The 12,982-nt window shown below is 30.8% G+C and overlaps 2 protein-coding genes across 3 annotated transcripts in view; one reads left to right on the forward strand and one right to left on the reverse strand.

Moving 5' to 3' along the window:
* Positions 1-12,982, reverse strand: part of LOC117172400 (protein charlatan) — a 480,082-nt gene that overhangs the window by 69,073 nt on the left and 398,027 nt on the right. The gene's annotated exons all lie outside the window — the stretch shown is intronic.
* LOC117172402 (regulator of G-protein signaling 17) overlaps positions 1-12,982 on the forward strand; it is a 58,906-nt gene that overhangs the window by 13,008 nt on the left and 32,916 nt on the right. Inside the window, exon 2 of the mRNA XM_033360293.1 lies at positions 11,888-12,186. Coding sequence (XP_033216184.1) covers positions 11,888-12,186 — 299 coding nt within the window. The remainder of the gene's footprint in view (positions 1-11,887; positions 12,187-12,982) is intronic.

Here is a 12,982-nt window from a genome sequence, read left to right on the forward strand (position 1 = left end):
TGAAAAAGTGGTTATATATAGTTTTGTCATAAAAAAAGAAGTGGCCTGGCAGTGCTTTCATAGAAAAGAGATGTGTTTTCTAACTTAGGTAATTGGATTCTAGAAAACTACCATAAACCTACAGAAAATATCTTGAAAGTTACCAAAAATTGCGGTATGTTTACCATAAAAATTAAGAAAGTTATTGCACTTAAAAAACTTTGAAAATGATCTTTTATTATAAAAAAAGCACAAAAAACATAAAATACGAGTTTAATCCTCATCATTATTTCACTTAATAAGAGGAAGAAAGAACAAAATGAGTTTTACACAGTGGTCATAATCATTCATCAGCAACCACGTCAACTTTAACCACGTTTTGTGGCAAAATAAATTTGTTACTTTGCATATTTCTTAGCGCCCCAATTATGTTCTTTAAACTTATGAAATTTTTAACTTTTCAAACAAATTACCGGAGCAAAAAAATCTTTAATACATATATACTGCCTGATGCTTGATTCACCCTTACACGACAAAAAAAGGTCATTAAACTGATTGAACTTATTATTTTTCAATATAGTCAAGGTATTACGGCAATTGGCAGTTTCCGAGATACGTCACGAATGTGTCACGAATTGGGGTAATCGATATTTCCAGAGATGCTTTGACAATATTTCGCGTGATAATTCAATAAATTTTTAGAATGAATCTCCCTTTCTTGGTGCAAATACTCATATAAGTGCACATATTATTCACTATTCAAGGTACGGAAAATTCCATAACCAAAGGCAGTGTGATTTTATTATTCATGAAATATTTTGTTATTCAATATTTAATGTTTTTATTGCAAAATGTAATACTGCCCGAAATCGATGTTTAATATTCCCCATTTTTCATATAACACTATTTTTTTTGCAGTAAATCAAGTAGGCTTAATTACTTGGCTTATTTGAATTCAAATAAGCAAGTTTTTTCTTTTTACACGGGACTTTTTTTCTTGAATCATGAAAATATTAGAATAATAGAAATAATAGTTGGTTCGTAGTGAAAACTCCATTTAATTATTTTATTCTGAGATAGAATTATTTTCAGATTCAATGATATTTGTAAAATTCAAAACATTGGTTCACATAATCAATTTTGATTATGCGAATCATTTTACTCCTAAAATTATTAAAAGGTTATAAATGTACTGTGTCTATATTCTTTCGCTGATAATTTGAATCTATTAATCTACTTAAAATTAAACCATTTCGAATTTTTTTAACCGTGAGACATTTTTCTGAATCGGAAATTGACTGGGAATTTAATCCTTGGTCAAAACGGCCCCCCTGAAATTATTTTTTTGTAGTGTTCAAGATAACAAAAAAACACCCGAAAAAAAATAATTATAAATATTCCGACTAAATACAGGAATTCTGTTTTCAATCAAGAAAAAATCCTTTTTTGGATTCGGCTAGTTAAATTGGATTTTTAAAAAGTTAAAAATTTGGTTACCTGAACCTTAATTAATTTAAATGAGAGTACCAAGAAAGAATTGTATTTTATTTATACACAATTATCTTGTTGGATAATAGCTGTTTGAAAATAACAAAAATGGCAATATGTATGAAAGTTATAAGTAAGAAAAATTAGTTTTGAAAAAAATGTTAATCTACAGTATACACGGGGAGTAATTTCAAGAGATTAATTCACGGAAATGCTCTTTGATTTTATTGCGCCAAAGCGTGAATAAAATAATGCAGCAGTTCCGTGAATTAATCTCTTAAAATTTCTCTCCGTGTAGCCGAATCCAAATAACAAAATTTTCCTTAATTCAAAACTAATTCCTTCGTTCGTCAGGATTTTTTTCCCATAATTTTCACTTTTACATTCTTACTTGTTATCTAAATTATTACAACAAATATCAACGATTTATACACCTATAGTATAAATTTCAAACACCTAAAATTTTTTAAAGTTTTAAAAACTTCCCGGAACCACTAAAACTTTTTTTTTTAATTTAAAAAAATTCCACTGAGTTTCTTTCACCAAGAGAAAAAATTGAGAAATTCAACTTTCAATGCTTGAGCGCCCCTGTAATTTACGTTAGTACAATATTGTAGGCTTTCAATTTTTTCAACTAAAAGCTTGAATAGATCAATTTTCTGATGAATTTTTCTTCCAGTTTTGTCAAACATTTTAAAATGCAAACATCCAAATTGTAAATTTTCAAATTTAAATGCAAGAATATCTAACAATATTTTTAAATGAATAAACTATACAATTTTAAATTAAAATCAGAGTAAACCGAGTAGAGAGTTTAAGTGGGGGGCTGACTAGTCTCTGGCTGGAGAACCCGGCTTCAAGCCGGGAGCTGGCCGCGGATCCCGACTTTAAGTCGGGCTGTAGCCAGGGGCCATGAAATGGCCGGGCTACCCGACCGTGGCCTGATCGGGATCAATTGGTGTTGAAATGGATTTAAATTACTCGGGATTCAACTTTATGAAGATCATATGTTTTTGAACATTTTAAAGATAGAAAATAGGCTGCAAAGAAACATAGAGTATAACAAACAATTCAAATTAGTAAAAGAGGTAGAAAAGATCACATATCCTATAAAGTATCGTATAATGGTATAATTTCTTTATTCCTTAAACCATACTGCATTGAATAAAAATTAATAAGTACTTCTTACCTGCTCATCAAATTTACATTATTAATTTCAAACAATATAATGAATTTTATAGTAATATATTTTGAATATATTAGTTATAATAATTTTAGTTATAAACTAAATTAGTTAGTTATAATAGTTTGAATTTCAAAATTTTGAAGTTTTTCGCTCACTTTTATAAAACAAAATAAACCCAAAAAGACGTGATGAATGCAACGTGATCAACCGGTCGATGCAAGTTGAAAGAATTTGACTTCGATCACTTGTTCCAGCACCTCTCGTCCTTTTAACTTTTTGAATTTCATTACATAAAAATCTCCCAACATTAAAAGAACTTTCGAATATTACAAAATAAAATGAATGTTCATCGAATCGAAAAGTAAAAGTAATCCCTTGACGGTATATATAACATCAAACGAGATAATGAGGCAAGAGCAGAGACCAAAGTTTCGAAACTGCAAGATTTCTGGCGGGATTTTCAAATTCCCCTAATGTAGACTTCGGAACTATCTACTTAATTAATGCGACTAAAATGAATATATTTATTTCAGTCACATTTTTTCAGAAGCTTCGTAATTTTCATAATGCATATTTGCATAACGCTTAATGCTACTTTACTTTTAAATACCACCCACATAGACTTTTTGACTGGAAATTCAATTATAATATTTTTCACGTACAATTTTTAGTTCAAAATTGATTAGTATAATAGGATTTTATTTTCTTCTGTAATACTTAAAACTTCTGTTGATAGTTATATTATATATTAGGTATTATATTGTTAAAAATCTTTTATTTTTCGTTAAAAAAATTAACTCATATGAAAACAAATGCAATCGTCGGCAAACATTCTTCTGATTTCAGAGTGAATGGCTCCTCGAGAGGAAAATAAAAAAATGTCTAACTTTAGTGCATTTGATTTTTTCTGAGCGTTAATCCTCAATATGGAGCCGAATTGTGTTTTCTGACTCGTTTTTAAATTTAACTGCATTTCCTAATTTTTCACAACATTTTTATTGTATCCTTCAAATTATTGATGCTGAACATCATAAAATTTCAACATGTATAAGTTACCATTTTTTTTAACTTCCAATAAAGTACGCAAACTTTTTTTTCTGAAATTTTGAACCGAGCATCCTCTTTTGTTGCGGTCCATTAATTTTAAAACCTCTTTCCTCTTCTGTCATATAATATTGTTGTTGCCATTTTTTGTTTTATATTAATTAACAAAGTGGTTCAACTTTCAATAAAAAAGGTGAATTCTCAACAAACAATGTAATAGTTGCCAAAAGACGAGCTTTCTAAATAACAGTTAAAGTTTCAATTAAATAGTTCAAATGTCAAACAGAAAGGTGAATTTTGTATCCAAAGGCGAATTCTCAACAATCTAAATAAACTTTAAATCATGAAGATTAATTTTAAATTAAAAAAATAAATTTTTAACCGAAAATGCACAAACAAAAAATAAATTGTGTGTAAGAGCTGAATTTTCAACCAAGAAAGAGTTTTTAGTCAATGCACAAGAATTTCATCCAACATGTTGAATTTTCAAACCAAAAAGACGAAAATTCTACAAAAAAGTGAAGTCTCAACAATGTACATCAACTTTGAACTAAATAGTTTAATTTTTAATCAAGAAGATTGATTTCCTACCAAAGAGACCAATTTTGAACTAAATAAATTTTTAAACAAATAATTAAATTTTCAAGCGAAAAGATTAATTTTCTACTAAGAAATTCCAATTTTCAACAAATTACAGAAATTCTCAACCTCATAGTTGAATTTTTAAACTGAAAAAGATTAAACTTTTAACTAAAAATGCAATAGGTAGATTTTCAATACAAAAAAATAATTTTCAAAAATAAAGTCGTATTTTATATTTGAAATAATAGTTGACTTTTGCACAAAACGGTTGAATTTTATACTGGATTTTTCAATTTTCTAGCTACAAGACAAATTTTCTACAAAACAGGTACATAATTTCAACCCGAAAATATGAATTTTCATCGAAAAAGTTTATTTTCAACGAAATTGTTAAATCTTTAGTTGAAAAGATTAATTTTGAAAAAGAAAAACCGGACTTTGAGCCTAAAAAATTGAATTTTTAACGAAAAATTTAGTAGTATATATTTCAACTAAAAAATATTTCTATTTTAAAAGAAAAATATATTGTTTAAAAAAAGCAGTTAAATTTCTAAAAAAAAAGTTAATTTAGTGCAAAAAAAGGAATCTCGAAAAAAATATAAAAACTATCAACCCAACAGTTAAGTCTTTAACAGAGATGATTAATTTTCTACAAAAAAGAGGAATTTTCATCCAAATATATAAATTTCCAACCAAATAATAAAAGTTTCAACTAAAAAAGATTTTAATTTTTAATTTAGAACAGTTCATTTTAATAAAACAGACGCATTTCAAATAACTAGTTTTCAACTAAACCGTTGAATTTTTAACAAAAGTGACTAAATTTCTACAAAAAAAGAGATTTTTTCAACCAAATAGGTGAATTTTTAACTAAAAAATATAAATTCTCTACAAGAACTGGAATAAGTACATTAAAAAAAACAACAATATTTGAACTTTCTATCAAAGTGCTCAGCTTTCGATTTTTATTGGTTTACATACGTAAAAATTTCTTACTTAAGAAATAATTTTTACCGCGTATTTTAGGGATCAATCGAAGTACAAGTTCGAAGAAAATTTATTAAGACCTGTTTGACCTAGTCTTTTGACTGCCACTGGCAGTCAAGGCAGTCAATGACTGTATTCTGGCAAGCCCTCTTCTGCATCAGGACTCACCAGAAGGTAGTCTTTGACTGCACTGACTGCCAGTGACAGTCTAGACCAGCTCAAACAGGCTACAATCAATTTTTTTGAACTTGTCCTCCGACTGGTACCTAAATCCTTCGCGGTTAATTAATGTTTGAAATTAAAAAATGAAATTTATTGTAAATTAAAGTAGAAAAAAATTAGACCCTTCGGATTAAACAATCAGCTGTAATGAACCGTGAACGTAACATCCGTAAACCTTTCGAGGATTCCTGGAAAACGATTTAAAAAATGACAGAAAAACTTTCTGGCAGTCGAGCACTTGTGGCAGTCAACAACTGCTGTACTGTAAGTGGTGAGCCCTGTTCTGCAGAGACATGAGTTTGGCCAAAACAATAATCGTTGAATTTTCTATGTATTGAAGTATAGTTAAAAGTAAATTGTAGAAAGCTCTGTAGGCTTTGAGGTACACATTTTCATCGTAATATTCGCGCTCGATTTTCGATAGACATTTTTAAATATATATTTATTTTCTGAGCTACCTTATACAATAAAAAGCTACAATCCTTTCTTCAGTCATTCTTCCCTATTTTGCGTTGTTATGCTAAAAATAGGATTTTTGTTTTCATACCATTTTTTATGGATAAAACAAACGCTCCTAGAAGTCTTCATGTTGACTCTTTATGCATCCTCCATAGCTTGGCTCAGAATTTGAATTTCCGATGTTTTCAGTAGTTTTTTCGATAAATAATACTAAAATGAAAAGTCTTATAAAAAATGGTTTAAAAAAAGTTTGTTGGACTTTTTAAAATGATATTTCCTCCCTTAAGCTTTTTTCCTTATTTCACACCGCTTGTCTCAAAATTTAAATTTTCGATTTTTCGCACAGTATTTTCTAGAAATAAAACCAAAATGGCAAGTCATACAAAAATTGGCTATACAAATTTTACAGGACTTTTCAAAAGCTATAATTCCTCCTTGAATCTTTTTCCTATAATCTTCGCCGTTTGGCACACAATTTGAGTTTCTGATTTTTTTATAGTATTTTTGATAAATAAAACCAAAATTTCGAGTCTTATCAAAAAAGGTTTAAAGGAAAAATCATAGCTCTTTTAAAAAGATACAATTATTCTACTTTTTCACGTACCTGATGTCTTTTGGCGTAAAATTTGAATATTTCATTTTTGGACAGCATTTTTAATGGTTAAAACCATAACCGTTGGTTGAAGAATGCTGTTAGAAAACCACCTTATGCGTTGAATTCTAGTATGAAAAATTATTTTTGTCTAAAGATTCATCATTATAGTGGAAAATGTAGCTCCTTGGTTAAAAATATAATTACTTAGTTGAAAATTAATTGTTTTTTGTTGAGAATTCAAGTTTTGTAACCCGTGCAGAAATTTCGAAAGGGCTCGAGTGGGACCCTGACTAGTTTTTCCTAGCTGTAGTCGGGCTCTAGTGAGGGAAACTAGCCGGGGCTCCATCTGGAACGTCACGGAGGTCATACTAGGTTTTCTAGTAGGGTTCTAGTGGGGTCAGCCCGCTTACTATTCAATTAAAGAGAAAAGTACCTGCGGGACTCCTACAGAGTACTGGCAGTCAGTACTTTTATCCGTTCATCATCATATGACTGTATATGATCCGAATATCATTTATATTTTCAAAAATTGAAATTTCATTTAAACATTTTGGGTAATTTTAACACCCACTACTCCTACACGGAGAAAAATAGATATTGAAAAGCAGATATTAAAAACTTTGATATTTAACCATAATATATGGATATTACGGCATACTATCTAATATCTTCTATTCAACATACACAATATTAAAGAGCAATATCTGTTTATATTGAAAGTATAAAATATGTGATATTAACAGTTAATATCTAAGATATTAAAAAAGCTAAATTTTATCGGAGCAAGGTCTCTGACGTGTGGCGTGGCGACAAAAGATTTTGTCTGTATCTTGAGGTTTCATCGTGTGTATTGTGGTTTTTCGGATATCTATTGCACTATAAGTTTTGGTGGAAAGTGGATTAAATGTTTTTGGATATGTTGCAATTTTCTCAAGAAAATGAGGACTCAGCTACAGGCATCTTTCATATTAGCCTTGAACAGTGTGTTAACTGTTCAACACAAAAATCGCATAATTATGCAAAAAGGCGAATGCTTGAGGATTGGAGTTTTCAAAACAGAGGACTACGATATTAACATTGTTGTACAATTAAAAAATATTTCTTGAATATCTTTGATTCTGCCCTTTAATACCTTGGACATTGTCAGTTAAAATCTTCTTTTTAATATCTGCGGATGCTCTACTTCAGTATCTAAATTCCGTATCTAGTCCCATAGTTAAATCGCTAAGATATTACCTATTAATATCTAGATAGTCTGTGCTAACATCTATTTTTCTCCGTGTATACTCTAACGATATGAAAAAAAAAGTATGTAAAAGATAAATATTAATTAATTGCGAGTATTTTCTCTTTTAAATATTAATGGTCCTGTTCATAGTTAATACATATATATAGCATTCTTAAACATTATATTACAAATCGATTTTTTAACGCTACGGCGTATCGAACCTACATATCTATAGCGGCCTAAATCTTTCGCCTGAGAGTCGGGAGTCTAACCACTGCGCTTAACCGGCAAGTTGAAACTCGATGAAAAAGCCATCCTCATAACCTACAGCTTAAAAAAGCTAAAACACCGCATTGTAAACTTTCTTTTTCTAATTAAATATTTATTATTATACGACATTATTTAAATGTAAAATATACAAACTGTTAACATGAATATCTATACAATCATTTTTAAATAAATAAATGTAATCGACTGAAATTTTTATTCGTATAATATTTCGTTTTTTCCCATTGTAGACTACTTTACAAATTTTCACAGTGACAGAACATTTAATTTTTTATGAGCATTTAAACCTAAACCTAAAATGTAATTTTTTCTAAACATTTAGAATCTTGCATAAAGATTGGATTCAGAATTTATTTCTTTAAAAAGCAGCACTGGCCAGTTGTACTTGACATAAGTTCTTTAACTTTAACTGAAAAATATCTTCCTGACTCCGAAGAAAATATTCATTAGTGCCCTAAATCAAGTTTTCGAGAATAACGAGTTTAAATACTCATAAAAACATTATTTTTGCATACTGAAACCTTCAAAAGCCTCAAAATTACATTTTAGGCAATATAAGATTTTAGGAGTTCTCTGGTCGGGGCCCCATTAGACACAGATAGATTTGCCATACCTATACGAAGCATGGAATTCTTCACTAGAACCTGACATTGCACCCATCAGTTTTTTCTAGACTAGATATTCCGATAGGGGCCCAACCAGTTTTTTCTAGACTAGATATTCTGATAGGAGTCCCATCAGAACCCAACTTCAAATAGGGAAAGATGGGGAAATTTCTGCACCGGTATTCCATTTGCTTGAAAATTTATATTTTTTATTAAAAATCGATCCTTTCTATTGAAAATGCATGTGCTTTATTAGATAACAGTCCTTTTTGGCCGAAAATACTTTCGTTGATGATTCGACCTTCTGAATTGAAAATTCAACAATTCTGTTGACAATTAAAGTCTTATATTAAAAATTCGTCCTTTTTGTAAAACATTAATCTTCTTGCTGGAATTTTTTTTTAAGTTGCAGATTCGTCTCGTTAGTTGGAAATTAACGTACATATTCCATTTTTATAAAATTAAGCTTCTAGGTTAAAAAGTCATCTGTTATAGGTTAAACTCTTTTTAAAAGTTTATTTTTTTTAAAGATTCATAATTTTAGTTGAAAATTCAGCTCTTCGGTTCAAAATGTAACAAATTAGTTCAAAAATAATTTTTTCCCGGATTCAGAATTTTTTTTTTAACTAAAAATGTAACTGTTCTATCATTGGTTGAAAACTGATATTTTTACTATTCAAAATTGATTTTAACTGGCAGAAAATTTATATTTTTAGTTAAAAATGATTATTTTTTTATCGAAAATTAATCTTCTATTGGTTAAAAATTCATCCTTTTTCGTTAAAAATGTTACTGTATGTCTTTAAAAATAATTTGGTTTAAGTATTCAAAATTTTGATAAAAAATTAAACCATTTAATTGAAAATTCACAATTTTGTTAAAAATGAATATTTTGATCTAAATTGAACTATTTGGTAAAATTTAAACTATTTAATGACATTTATCTTTTTCGAAGAAAATTAAATTTTATGTTAATAATTTATATTTGCAGGTTGATACTCAACCGTTATGTAGATAATTCGTCCTTTTGACTTTTAAATTCAATAATTTTATTGATTTTTGTTGTAGTTTGTTGAAAATTCGTGTTGTTTGCCAGACAATTAATCTTTTCTTGTTGGAAAATTCATCTTTTGGTTTGAATATTTAACTATTTGGTTAAAAATTCATCTGTTCTTAGAAGAAAATTCAACTCTTTGGTAAAAGTTAAACTACATAGTTTATTAAAAGTTCCCTTTTTTAAGATTCACCTCTTTTGTTTAAAATGTAAATTTTGTTGAAAATTATTTTTGTTGTCAACAAATAATTTTTTTATCTGGAAATTGCACTATTTCATCTTTGGTTAAAATGTATCCTTTATAAGTTTAAAATTCAAATCTTTGTTTGAAAAATCGTCTTTTTGGTTAGAAAATTATTCTTGTTGCAAATTCAGTATATTATGTGTTGACTTCAAATCTTAGGAATTCAAAATGTTTCACATTGGATTCAATATGGTATTTACCATAATTTTATTTAAAAGAATTTACTCCTCCATTATTACCCCATGTTCATAAAAAATTACCCTCTTTCCTTCGTTTGGGTAGAAAAGTTTTTACCTAATAATATAATTATGGCCCCTTATATAATAAATCTTGTACGTGTGAATTTTATATCGATTCTAAATAATGGGCTGTCAAAAAATTACGTGTATGGCGGAGAGATTAAACTCGGCGATAAAATTATGGTGTGAGAAAAATCAAAGTTTGCTCAAAATTGCGTGACGTAATCTTTTAGTCAATGTTTATAGGTCAGAAAAAGAGCCAAGCCCCCTTTCTCTTTCCAGCTTCCCATTCCTCTCGCCAGGCCTAGTTTGATTCTAGGAAATACTTCTTTCACCTACGATCAAGGGCTTCAGATCATCAATAAAATTATTTTTTTATTTAAACAACGGATTTTCTATGAGGTATGGTTATCCGACTCGGTACCTGGGCGTTCCTGCTGGGTGTGTCGAGTTTAATCGATTGTTTAGTTACGGAAGTTACTTTATTGCCCTGACTTATTTTCTTATTTTAAAAGACTACTTCCTAAGAGGCATAGTTAGTCGACAAGGAACATGGGCGTTCCTGGTGGATATGTCGAGTTTAATCTCTTCCTGTGCGTATGCTTTTTTAGCGGAAACATTATTAATTTTCTGTGTTTTGCGACTTGGGCGTGTCTTTTAGGCGTGGTAATAGAGAAGGCTGGGTTACGGAAGTTACTTTATTGCCCTGACTTATAATCTTACTTAAAAAAGAACTTTCTAGGAACCATATTAATCGATAGGGACCATGGCCGATCCTGTTGGGTGCGTCGAGTTTAACAGATTGTTGTGGGTACGCTTTTAAATCATAATCATTATTTATTTTCTGAGTGTAGCAAGTTGGGCGTGTCTTTTAAACGTGGTTATAGAACTGGTTTAGAAACGAAAGTTACTTTATTGCCCTGATTTATTTTCTTTTTTTGATGTGTTGTGGGTACGCTTATTAAGCGAAATAATTATTTATTTTCTGAGTGTAGCGAGATGGACGTCTCTTTTAGGCCTAGCTATTGAAAAGGTTTCGATACGGAAGTTACTTTATTGCCCTGACTCATTTTCTTATTTTGAAAAGAATTTCTAGGTGGCATAGGCCATATTCAGTCGAAAAGGTCAATAGGCGTGCCTAGTTTGCGTGTCGAGTTTAATCGATTGTTGTGGATACGCTTTTCAGCGGAAACATTATTAATTTCCTGAGTGTAGCGAGTTGGGCGTGTCTTTTAGGCGTGGTTATAGAGAAGACTAAGTCACGGGACTAACTTTATTGTCCTAAGTTAGTTACTAGATCTTCACAATGAAAAGGAAGTAACTTACAGACTGTGTATTGAGAGTCTATTTTTTCCTGCGATACGTGGTCACCAGGGGCTATTAGGAATTCAAGAATACTTGTGGAAGGGATTGTAAGATGGGAGGTGTGGCTTAAGATAGACAGCCCATCCTCAATCAGTGGTTCTAAAACACGTGGATCGATTTTCTGAACTGAAATTAATAAAATTTAAAACAAGCTTTCAGAAGAATTAATTTATACTGTAAAAAAATAATCAATGGTTCTCAACCACCTCTAAAACCTCGTCAGAAGAATTTAACTAAAATTAGTTTGATTCTAGCACAATTAACTATTTAAGTATATTGACAGTTATATAAAATAATTTTAATTCTGAATTATTTGCTCCAGATGTCGAGCGGAATTGGTGCTACAGCAATGGGGATTGGCGTTAGTCACGGCGCTGGCAGCAACGAGGGTGTCGCCGGGGGTTGTCGTCTGCGGGCCCAGAGTCAAAGTCAGGCCTCCGGCTCAACAGCGCAGCACACCAATCCGCAGCAGTCGGCGCAGCAACAGCCCCAGTTGCAGCAACAACAGCAGGCCGGCCAACAACAGCCTCAGCAACCGCAGCGCCAAGGTCCAGGCTTCATGGGACGCTCGAAGAAAGACAACTGTTGCCTTTGTTGGTGCTGCTGCTGCAGTTGCTCGTGGTATTACCGCTCCTATCTATACTCTTCACTATCGGGACAATGAAAATCGATTGCACGAAACCTCCACCAACTGAATGTTGAACCCCCGCTTCTACCACTATTTATTTTTCCCTCTTTCCCATATGCTCTCTATCCCCCTTTCTCATTTTTCTCTTATATGTGATTTCGAATTTCCTCTTTCAATCCTCGAACGATCTCTCTCGCTCCCTCACCCTCTTTTTTTCCTATGCCTCCTCCCTCACAACGCTCTCGAACTATAGACCTCACCTGCATCACATTGCACTCGCCTTTACTGTGTGAAGGTCCTATTGAATTCGCGGAAAAGTCACGTCAGATGAAATCTTATTGAATCCTGGCATGTTCAATCGAGACCTAGTTGCAAAAGTCTATTTAAAAAAATTCTGTGAAAGGATACACTATGGAGGTGAATAGGGCATGCAGGATATTGTAAGCTGTGAGAGATGTACGAGCATAATGTATATACAGATACATCAAATAATTCTAGAAATACTGACACTGAAAATATTCTACGGTAGTTTTGCATCCCGTCTGAAACGAAAAAACATTTTATTAAAAAAAAAAAGACAACAATCAAATTAAAGGCAATTTAGATTCAATTTTTGAAATAGTAAGAGATAAAAAACGATTGAATTTCGAATAAAAATAACTTTTCAAGTTCAATTATAGAATTATTCTTGCAATTGTGGGTCCGGATGCAATAAGGGCACATAAAATTTTTTCGTGCGAAAACGAAGTCCCCTGGAGGCTTTAGAAAAAATTTTCGAATTTTAATTTT

This window comes from Belonocnema kinseyi, chromosome 5 (assembly GCF_010883055.1).
Source record: "Belonocnema kinseyi isolate 2016_QV_RU_SX_M_011 chromosome 5, B_treatae_v1, whole genome shotgun sequence".
NCBI classification, from domain to species: Eukaryota; Metazoa; Arthropoda; class Insecta; order Hymenoptera; family Cynipidae; genus Belonocnema; species Belonocnema kinseyi.